The sequence below is a fragment of the Coregonus lavaretus genome (genome assembly GCF_964263955.1).
Source record: "Coregonus lavaretus genome assembly, chromosome: 36".
Taxonomy (NCBI): domain Eukaryota; kingdom Metazoa; phylum Chordata; class Actinopteri; order Salmoniformes; family Salmonidae; genus Coregonus; species Coregonus lavaretus.
The window spans coordinates 26,015,679-26,027,581 of NC_140023.1; the positions used below are offsets into that span (position 1 = coordinate 26,015,679).

The 11,903-nt window shown below is 40.6% G+C and overlaps 1 protein-coding gene across 1 annotated transcript; it reads left to right on the forward strand.

The window, feature by feature from the left end:
- Nucleotides 1–3,063: 3,063 nt before the first annotated feature.
- LOC311110559 (zinc finger protein 488-like) lies at nt 3,064–5,346 on the forward strand (the record flags this gene model as incomplete). Its single annotated transcript, XM_084153065.1, has 3 exons — nt 3,064–3,279; nt 3,683–3,914; nt 4,232–5,346. The coding sequence occupies 3 exons, from the start codon at nt 3,064–3,066 to the stop codon at nt 5,344–5,346; spliced, it is 1,563 nt and encodes a 520-aa protein (XP_084009191.1).
- Nucleotides 5,347–11,903: the final 6,557 nt, after the last annotated feature.

Here is an 11,903-nt window from a genome sequence, read left to right on the forward strand (position 1 = left end):
TTTATGCCAACCACCAATTAGTGTAATCAGGGTGATTCGAGTGTCGGAGGAGAGGTGTCCTGACATCTTATTGTTGTCTAGTTAGAGAGCACATCTTTCCGGTGAAAAGCTGTTCTTCATAAGTCTAGCCAAAATGTCTGATATAACAAGGATGCTGAATTGATTGGATTATAGGGCTGTGAATGCAAAAAGTAAAGAAATACATATTTCAAACATATTTTATACAATTTATAAATTTCCGTACACATTATATTTCAACGAACGTATAAAATGAACTAAATGAATTATGTGATGCCTCTGCTTTTCAAACACACAACTAATGATTGGTAGTACATTTATTTGAGTTTCAGGAAATGCCTTAGCTCTGTTGAAGTTACAGTGCATAAGAGAGAAAGATAAATTGGCCTCTCACTGAGGTGATAATAACGATAGGCTACTAGTTAATTTTCAGGGGCTAAATGTAAAATTGAGCATTAGCTTACTAATGTCATCTGATCCAGGGGGTCCGGCCTCGCCACTGGGCAAATGCATTATTCATCAAATTAAACTGGAAATGTTTATTTGTTTTTTTAAATCTAATGAGCATTTAGTGGATTATTCTGCATCAAGGGTTTAGTTGGGGTAAATATATTAGTAATCTCTTCCAGGCTGAGAATTTTGTAAAATACAGGCGGCCTACTATTATTTTTTTTTTTGGGGGCATTTAGCAGACGCTCTTATCCAGAGCGACTTACAGATAGTGAGTGCATACATTTTTCATATTGGCCCCCCGTGGGAATCGAACCCACAACCCTGGCGTTGCAAGCGCCATGCTCTACCAACTGAGCTACAGGAGGCCTATTTAGGGATAATGTCAACATTTATTTGATATTTGAAGACTGAAAATTAAACGCTTATACTTTTTCACTAAATATCACTGACACACAGGGAATACTTCTGCATACAGCTAGACGTAAAGACATTTTAAATAGGACCACTTCTAAATATTGTGGCAGTGTTCTGTGGATATTAATAGCATTCTTATGCAATTGAACATACATTTCGATGTAGGCTACATTTATGGTGAGTTAATATAGCTACATGGGATTAGGCCTTATCATTTCCATGCTACTAAACAAAAACACTAGATATGTATAGTAATCAGTTGAGTGAATTATAGCTTTTTCTTTGAGTTCCATGTTCGAAAATCATGGCTTTGATTTGTCAACACAGGCATGAATTGTATGGGTTTTCCCCGAGAAGATGGATAACAAAACTTAATAACAATTCGTTTGGGTAAAAATTAAGCATAACGTTATCTCTTTGCAACTAACAATTCGACTCTACTAAACAATTATGACGATGAATTGTGCTACCTTGAGCAAAAATGGGTCTCTCTCTCTCTCTTTCTTTACCAGTTCAGAGTTCCTCTGTTGCTAATTAGCCGGACTGTAAAACCAGAAAAGAACCAATCAGAGTTCCCCTGGAGGGGCTGATGTAAGGCAGACCGTGTGTGTGTGTGTGTGTGTGTGTGTGTGTGTGTGTGTGTGTGTGTGTGTGTGTGTGTGTGTGTGTGTCAGCACACCTCACTGCTCCTGTCACTGATGGAGATAATGGGCTTGTTCCGACATTGCAGCCGACAGTGCAGGCGACTGCCGACCAACTGATCAACAAAGAACCTTGCATCATAAATAACCACTCATTATTATTTGTAGATCAGTCAGTCACAATTTACCCATGATACATTACGGTTTTGATCCTCTCGAACACGGTCATTAAGTGTGTGTGTGAGCGGAGCAGAGAGGCAGTAACGAGGCAGATCACGCTCGCTCTCAGACAGTAACAGCAACCGAAGGAAGGAGAATCGTTATACCGGGAAGAGGGTACCTGCTGATAACCAGCCTCCTCGCGGACATACCGAGCCACACGCCACCTCCACGACCAGCCGGTGAGTGGGCTATGCGCATGCAACACACAAGTTTGGGGTCTCTTGGATAAGTAGTTTTTTTGGAAAAGGGAAAGTGTTCTTTTTAGCAAAGCTATATGCCACAACTGGTGTTTGTTTGTGATTACAAACCTTCTCATCAGACATTGTTAGGCTATTACATTTATTAGAAATAGACCTAAAGCTTAATATAAATGTTTTATTTAATATGCATTGTGTTTGATATATCCAGAGGAAATATTCCTTATTAATCAAAAGCCTATAGCCTACACTAAAATGGACACAATGTCCAACCCAAGTGAATAGACCAACACCTGTGAATGGACATTGTTTACAACAAATCTCAGTGTGGCTATAATGAATATATTAATATGACCATACTGACTCGAAACATAGACGCATGTAGACAGAGGAGTCAGTTGCAGCGCAGATGGGAAGACAATGGGACAAACCGACTGAAAAACTGAGACAAAGGATGCTAGAAGTCAAACCCATTACATGCCTGCTACACATTGTCGGAGGTAATTTAGCTGAATGATATAATAAATCCGAATTTGCTACTCAAAAATATGGTTGAAAAATACAAAATACAAAAAGTAAATAAACTTCTCAATGACAGCAGTGTCATGGGTATATGAACTCTCAAATATGTGGTTTTAAACATTAAAAAATATGTATATGTTATAAAATTGAACGTGATTCAAATTGTGGCATATTAATTATGATTAACCAAAAAACATATTTTCCTATAGGCTTAATTGTGTCTGGAGTCTGCACTATTTGCTATTAAAAAAATTGATTTCTGATGGAAAACAACGAATATTTCGATAAAATGCATAGGCCTATTTATTCATAAATAGAAAAACAAATGAAAACCTCTACTCATAGATCTAGCCTACTATTTTCGAATCGCATAAATGATAGTTATATAGGGCGACTTATTTGGGATAATTGATTAGGCCTACTTCATAATATAAGAATGCAATACGTTTTTACAATTCTTTCACAAAAGCATCATATTCAAACTCTCTATTCATCATCTTTAAAATGTCCTAAACTTTGGATCAGAGGGCAATGAATAACATTAATTTTAACAATGCATTGTTATTAACGTATGTTTTCTTTCCTACAGACTAACCATGGACCATAGTTTTTTACCTCGTTCCCTCTGGACCAGTGAGGGTAAATTCCTCCAGCATCACGCGACAGACCTCTATACCAGCGTGCACGTCACTCGCAACATCCCTGCTGGGGCACAGTTCGGCCCGTGCGTCCTTCAGAATACTTTCTATGACACCATTGCCTTCATAGCGCTCAAATCCTGCGACAAGAGAAGCAAATCATACGTGTTCAGGGCAAGTTCATTTTATATTTAATAACACAATTTAACTTGCAACCTGGGATACCACAGAGAAAATGAACACAATAGCCTTTGATCTATATATACAAGGGAGTGCACAAATGCATAAAAACATAGGCTACTTATAGGCTAAATCAAAATCGTATTAAAAAACGTCAACAACAAAATGGCATGTTCTACAATTAGATATTTGTGTTGGAGTAGCCTAATACATTTTCATTGCCATCCATATAGGCTACCCATGGGAAATGATTGACCATGCCATTTGGTCGCATTTACACCTTTACAAATTCTAATCAATTCAGTGTTTTCACTATAACTGAGGAGAGGCGAACCTCATTTACATTTTGACAATGATGTCTCTGTGAATTAATATTAATAATGATTTCTCTCAACAGGTGGACCCCGAGGCTATGCGCAGCTCTGCTCTAGTGCTGTCCTGGCTGCGGCTGGTGCAGGCGGCGTGTGGCCGGGAGGAGCAGAACACCGAAGCGTTCCTGAAGGGAGGCCAGCTGTATTTCCGGACCACCAGGGACATACGTCAGGAAGAGGAACTGTTGGTGTGGTATGACCAGGAGCTGTCACATCTACTGGGCTTCACTGACATCTCAACTAGAGGACATAATGAAGGTGAGAGAGAAATATACACTTGGGAAAGCGCTATAGAAATACAGCTCTTCGTCACCATCCTAATCTTTCTTCATCATCATCCTCATTTCAACATATAGGCTTACTAATGTTACCGTTGATGTTGTTTGGTTGTTTCAGCATTTTGCCGGGAGTTTTGTTGTAGCCTGCGTAAATGCGAAATGCGTAATTGGAAACGACAAAATGAAAAGGAAACGACAGAAACTATCGTTATTTGATTAGTTTATGTCTGACTTAATTTTGCAACAATGTGTTTTGTAATGTACATATTAACGAACAAATTGTATATCTCTTCACAGAGCTCAAATGTGCAACATGTAACCAGGTCTTCAAGAATGAGCATCCCTACTTGGCCCACTGCCGCTTCCTGTGCACGCAGGTGAAGTATGACGCGCTGAGCAGAGAGGCCTACGAACACAAACACATGGAGATAAAGCGGCAACGACGCGTCACAGACTTCCACAACATCGCCAGGGATCTGGAACATAAAAGATACGGCGCCAGCGAGGACGCTGAGATTTCCCCGCGGAAATGGAAACACGAGGAGACGGGTTATCCCCGATGGAGGAAACCGGTGCTACTGGAGAAAACCAACATCTCGAACAACAACAACATCACACAGATAAGCAGAGACTACCGCCTAACTGCGCCAGAGTCAACTGGCTCTTCCTTGAAACTGAAGGCAGAGAAGTACCAGCTCAATAAGGACCACGTGGAATGTAAAAATAGTGCGTTTACAGAGGTTGGAGCAACGAAAATGAGTTTTACGCACGAGAAAGAAAAGCCAACGGAGGCTGATTCTGAGACAGTGCGGGAGATGAGCTCTGATTTAAACTCAAACAGCAACAGCAGTGCCTTTTCATTCGTTCTGCGCAGTGGACAGGAGGAGCAGAAAAGCGCTTTCTGTAAACCCTGTAAAAGGACGTCTAACGGCTCTACAGCGCACCCATCCAACACATTACCTGCTCCATCGACCCGCCTAGAGGACGTGAGAGACGTTTTTACCTCAAAGACTGTTCTGGGATACAACAATCTGTTGGCATCTAATATGAATGGTGATTTATCTCGCGCACAGACCCTACCCACACCGGTTACTGGAAACGCTTTCCCCTACGCGCCAGAGCACTGGTCCAGGAGCATTGGAGACCAACTACAAACCACGTCGTCTTTAACCATTCTTCCACCAACGTTTACCACCATTGGGGTGTCAGTGCAAAACTGGTGCGCCAAGTGTAACCTCTCCTTCCGCATGACGTCTGACCTAGTGTTACACATGCGCTCGCACCACAAGAAGGAGTTCGCGGCGGAGTCCCAGGTGAGGAGGAGGCGAGAGGAGAAACTCACCTGCCCTATCTGTCACGAGTTCTTCCGGGAACGGCACCACCTTTCACGCCATATGACGTCGCACAATTAAAACCAATTGGACATAAGAAAAGCCATAAGAAAACGGATATTTAAAGAAAACGACATCGGACATACTGTATGTAATTACAAGAGTAGACCAGAGTAATTTAGAGTAATTAAAAATTTAATGACAATTTGAAGTCACTAACATCTGAATGTAGGACCATCCACTTGTGATTATCGATCATTACGCATTAGGGCGCATTTGGGCAAGTACAGTGCCTTGCAAAAGTATTCATCCCCCTTGGCGTTTTTCCTATTTTGTTGCATTACAACCTGTAATTTATATTGATTTTTATTTGGATTTCATGTAATGGACATACACAAAATAGTCGAAATTGGTGAAGTGAAATTTAAAAAAGAACTTGTTAAAAAAATAAATCTACAACATAAATAACTGAAAAGTGGTGCTTGCATATGTATTCACCCCCTTTGCTATGAAGTCCCTAAATAAGATCTGGTGCAACCACTTACCTTCAGAAGTCACATAATTAGTTAAATAAAGTCCACCTGTGTGCAATCTAACTGTCACATATATATATACACCTGTTCTGAAAGGCCCCAGAGCCTGCAACACCACTAAGCAAGAGGCACCACCAAGCAAGCGGCACCATGAAGACCAAGGAGCTCTCCAAACAGGTCAGGGACAAAGTTGTGGAGAAGTACAGATCAGGGATTGGTTATAAAAAATTATCTGAAACTTTGAACATGCCACGGAGCAGCATTAAATCCATTATTAAAAAATGGAAAGAATATGGCACCACAACAAACCTGCCAAGAGAGGGCCGCCCACCAAAACTCACGGACCAGGCAAGGATGGCATTAATCAGAGAGGCAACAAAGAGACCAAAGATAATAACCCTGAAGGAGCTGCAAAGCTCCACAGCAGAGATTGGAGTATCTGTCCATAGGACCACTTTAAGCTGTACACTCCACAGAGCTGGGCTTTATGGAAGAAAAAAGCCATTGCTTAAAGAAAAAAATAAGCAAACACGTTTGGTGTTCGCCAAAAGTCATGTGGGAGACTCCCCAAACATATGGAAAAAGGTACTCTGGTCAGATGAGACTAAAATTGAGATTTTTGACCATCAAGGAAAATGTCTGGCGCAAACCCAACACCTCTCATCACCCCGAGAACACCATCCCCACAGTGAAGCATGGTGGTGGCAGCATCATGCTGTGGGGATGTTTTTCATCGGCAGGGACTGGGAAACTGGTCAGAATTGAAGGAATGATGGATGGTGCTAAATACAGGGAAATTCTTGAGGGGAAACCTGTTTCAGTCTTCCGGAGATTTGAGACTGGGACTGAGGTTGACCTTCCAGCAGGACAATGACCCTAAGCATACTGCTAAAGCAACACTCTAGTGGTTTAAGGGGAAACATTTAAATATCTTGGAATGGCCTAGTCAAAGCCCAGATCTCATGGGCAAAAATCCCAGTGGCTAGATGTGCCAAGCTTATAGAGACATACCCCAAGAGACTTGCAGCTGTAATTGCTGCAAAAGATGGCTCTACAAAGTATCGACTTGGGGGGGGGGGGGTGAATAGTTATGCACGCTCATGTTGTCTGTTTTTGTGTCTTATTTCTTGTTTGTTTCACAATAAAAAATATTTTGCATCCTCAAAGTGGTAGGCATGTTGTGTAAATCAAATGATACAAACCCCCCATAAATCAATTTTAATTCCAGGTTGTAAGGCAAGAAAATAGGAAAAATGCCAAGGGGGGTGAAAACTTTCGCAAGCCACTGAAGGTTGCCATTCAGGATTGCACACAGTGTCCACTAGATGTCCACAGAATACTAAATTGAGTACACTACTGATTCATTTTTATTATCTGCACAGTGGGTGATAGGAATATTGTGTGTGATTGGGACTACAAGGTTCTACCTGCATTTTTGTCAAAATTTAGTTATTGACATAGCCTTGTTCTGCTCAGTGTTCTATATAGTACTCTAAATACCCTAATTAATGTTATTAAATTAAAAATACTACAAAATCAAAATTGCTGACACCATTCAAACCAATGAGGGTTCAGAACATTAAAGTCAATTATCTCAGAATCATATTTTTGCAGATAGAACCTTATAGTCCCAAGCTCTCGGTATGTCTGAACCGTGCCTTATGAAACTCAGGGAGGGACTGGAGAGAGAGAGACTGAAGGTCGCTTAATTGCAGCTCTTGCTATAGACCTCTGATTGTTATAAACATGTTTTAAATGTCTGTTACTCATTGTTTGACTTGACATACAGTATTACCAGAGCTTGTACAGAGAGAGATGTGTAGATTCATTTAGCTGTTTTTGTTGTTAAAAAAAAAAACATTACATCCAAACTCTACTTGCCCTGTGTCTTTCATTATACTTCCATAAAGACATTTTGTGTAAAACATATGGACCTTGTATTACTTGACCCACTATATTCCCTGGCTTCACCCATACATGACACAACACATACAAGCTGAACAATTTGGCCCATTTCATTTTGGCCCATTTCATGTATTGCTGAATAAAAATATTAGATTTCACCTAACAGATGAAAATGACTGCAAATAACACATTGGATGATAATATGGAAACACGTCATTTATTTGTTTGAAGAACCATTTTAGCAAGCTGTCTGTCATATGTTTGTGACGTCATTGCAGTAACTCCCTTCTATTCCAATAGGTGGCATCAGCCACCAATTCTCCTCCAAAGCAGCGGCCAGTGAGTCCAGTAGCCTCAATCTTATTCCAAGATACTTGCTGTCCTTTTAACTTTGTTTAACTTTGTTTAACTTTGGTGTCGGCAATTTAATATTTTAAAAAAATAATTTAAAGTTTAAAGGTGGGTAACGACTCATCTGAGGCCAGGTGGGGCTAGTACCCAAACCAACAATACGGATCAAGGTATTATTTGGCAATTATTCTGCGGATGCGGCATTTTGTATCCCATGTCGAAAGTTCTGTATTGGGTCCAATGCTAATGCAGACAAGGCTTTCACCCAAGGCGGGTATTCTAACAGGAAGCATGCTATTGATATTACCAAAGGATTAGCAAGGCACTCATCAAGCAAAGAACATTTGAAATGCACTGCACTGTGGAAAGAAAAACAAGTTTGAAGTGCTATGGGAAATGAGGTGTCAACATTTGTTAATGATGGGCAGCTGGCAAGAAATCGTATATATTTGTCGGCGATTGTGGACATTATTGAGTTCCTTGTTGCAAACCAGCAACCACAGAGGGGGACATTGGACGCGATAGAGTCAAGAGAGGAAGGGGCAGTTGACCTTTTCTGTCTATGATGAAATATACTCTCCGAAAAGACAATGAACTTGCCAAGGTGTTTAGCACCATACCCCACAATGCCACATACACGTCATACGATATTCAAAATGAAATCATATGGCTCATGAGTGGGGCGTCCACAGCTACATGCGAGAACTCATTTTCCACTTTGACAAACGTGTTCAGTCAGCACAGAATAAACATGCTACACCAGAGGAAAGTTCAACTAATCCAACTGGCATTTGAAGGGGATCCTTCAAGAAGATTTCGAGGAGAATGGAATGATCGATTACTCAGGAAAACAATCTAGCTGGTTGGTTTTGATCAACATCTTGGTGGTATAGCCAGTGGCGTCAGTTCAGCAAAAATCTAGGGTATGGAATGGCAAAATGACTTCCTTAGCCAGTCTAGGTTTTCAACCGCCTTGCTTTAGTGTGTAGGGCGCTGTCCATGGTGCTGATACAGCGCAGCGGAGATTTCGTGGCAACCTGTCACTTCTTTTTCAAAAGCACTCAATGGTGTCGGCATTTTAACTTTTGTGTTTATTGTGGTATAGATGATAGAAGCATGATGATATACATAGCATGGTTTTCCATGTTTGAAGTGGGCTTATAGGCCTATTTGTTTGGCAAGACAGCTGTGCATGGCTGCAACTCACTGATGTAGGCTATGTTTTGGTTATTTGGATCTCCATTCGCCTTTTGTTTATTGTGTTGTTTGTTGTTAATGTAACTAGCCTAAATATAGATTGTGTCATGCCTTTATCGATCTGATATTTTTTTACTATGCTTGTTTTGTTCAGTTTGCATTCATTCGTTCACATTCGCAGTTGTGTCGGTATTCTAAGCCAAACTGCTATTCAGTATTTATGTTTGCATGCATGATTAACTAGGCTACTACTTTCAGCATTTAGTTAGCATTATTTTGGTAAGACAGCTGTGTGTACTGCTGCATTCACATAGGCTGCTTTTTATAGTGAGCTCCAAAAGTATTGGAACAATAGCCACGTTTCATCCACTGTTTTTATGAGAGTAGTCATACCGTATATAAAAAAAAAAAATCACGACAGCTGTGATGGAAAGCGGAAGTTTCGGTTCAATTGTATAAATGCTGACAGATAATTATTTAGTTCGACATGGTGGGATCTTTTTGTGTCGGTAAAATTAATTATGCGAGAAATGGTGGTGGAAACGCCTTTATGCGCAAATATTGATATAATAACCATCATATCGAAGTAAACTTGGAGTCACACGATGATATGTTGTGTGGTCCTCCCACTACAACTAGGTCAACCATGGAGTTTGTTAGGCAACAGATTAAATACTTTATGATCAACTTCACAAGGCGGTGAAAGTGCACGGTGATCTTAATGCTCCTTTCCAATAAATATCGAGGGTCTGATTCTGGTGTCATGATAATGATCGATGCTTAACTGCCGTTTTTCCATAATAATTTCAACATGTAGACTACCTGTAGGCTATATGCCAGCTATTGGCTAGAGCGCACGTGCCAAGACCAGAGTTTTTGTTACAAAACTATCCGTGGAGTTGAAAATGAGATGGAAACACATTGAACTTGAGAGTTTTATTCAAATTACGTTTTGCGTGCACTACGTCATCACGCACAAGTCCGTTTAGTGGAAACACACCACTGGTGGAAAAATGCTGCATATTTTCTTTATGCAGATTTTAGGACATTCCCATGAAAATCTGTCGCCACTTAGCTAGTGACACATTTTTGTTGTTGTTTTGGCTCTGTACTCCAGCACTTTGGATTTGAAATGATACAATGATTATGAGGTTAAAGTGCAGAATGTCGTCTTTAATTTGAGGGTATTTTCATCCATATCAGGTGAACCGTTTTGAGGCTAAATTGCAGAATGTCGTCTTCCTCTGCTAAATGACTAAAATGTAAATGTAAATTTGAGGGTATTTTCATACATATCGGGTGAACCGTTTAGAAATTACAGCACTTTTTGAACATAGTCCCCCCATTTTATGGGACCAAAAGATTTGCGACAAATTCACTTATATGTGTCTTAAAGTAGTTAAAAGTTTAGTATTTGGTCACATATTCCTAGCACGCAATGATTACATCAAGCTTGTGAATCTACAAACTTGTTGGATGCATTTGCTGTTTGTTTTGGTTGTGTTTCAGATTATTTTGTGCCCAATAAAAATTAATGGTAAATAATGTATTGGGTCATTTTGAAGTCACTTTTATTGTAAATAAGAATATAATGGGTTTCTAAACACTTCTGCATTAATGGGGATGTTACCATGATTACAGATAGTCCTGAATGAATCGTGAATAATGATGAGTGAGAAAGTTACAGACGCACAAATATCATACCCCCCCAAAAATGCTAACCTCCCCTGTTATTGTAATGGTGAGAGTTTAGCATGTCTTGGTGGTATGATATTTGTACTACAACTACATTGTATTTTTCTCAATGGTCCTGATGACAGTCTGCGATGCAAAGTACCGCTTCACCATTATTGACGTGGGTGCATATGGTCGGGAAGGAGATGAGGGAATCTTCTCACGAAGCAAGTTCGGCTCCCAACTCATTGCAGGCCAGCTGCCGCTACCAAGGCCAGAGTGTTTGCCGGGAACCCAAACACCGAGTCCATATGTCTTGGTGGGAGACAAACCTGATGTGACCATATCCAGGTAAGACACGCTAAATACATGTGACTATACATATGATGTGAACATTATACCAATATAGACGTGGTAATTATATGCCTCACATAAAAGTGATCTGGCAACCCAGTAAGATGATGGGGGCCTATGTCCAAAGCATAGGCTACACAGCTGTTACAGTACACATTTAATAGCATTCATGTTCCTGTTCAGTACTAATGGAAACGCTTATTTTATAAAAAGGTTCAGAGGTTCTTCTGGCCTTGATGATGCCAAGAAGATCTACAACTACCGCCACTCAAGAGCCAGAAGAATTTCAGAGAACTGCTTTGTGGTCCTTGCTGCAAGATGGAGGATCCTGGGTTGAGCCATTAAGGTTGCCCCAGAAAGCTAAGACCATTGTGAAGGCCTGCGTGGCCCTCCACAACTACCTTTGCACCACATACACTGACAACACGATACATCCATCCCGAGTTTGTTGACCATGGCACACCCACTGGGGACCTGCGTCCAGGACAGCGGAGACAGGTGGTACAAGGGGACACCATGCAGCTTCCTGGACCTAAGAAACATGCCGGCAGACAGGGCAACCATTGTTGCTGTAGACATGAGCAACAACCTCAAGGACTACTTCCTCACATCAGCTGGTTGAGT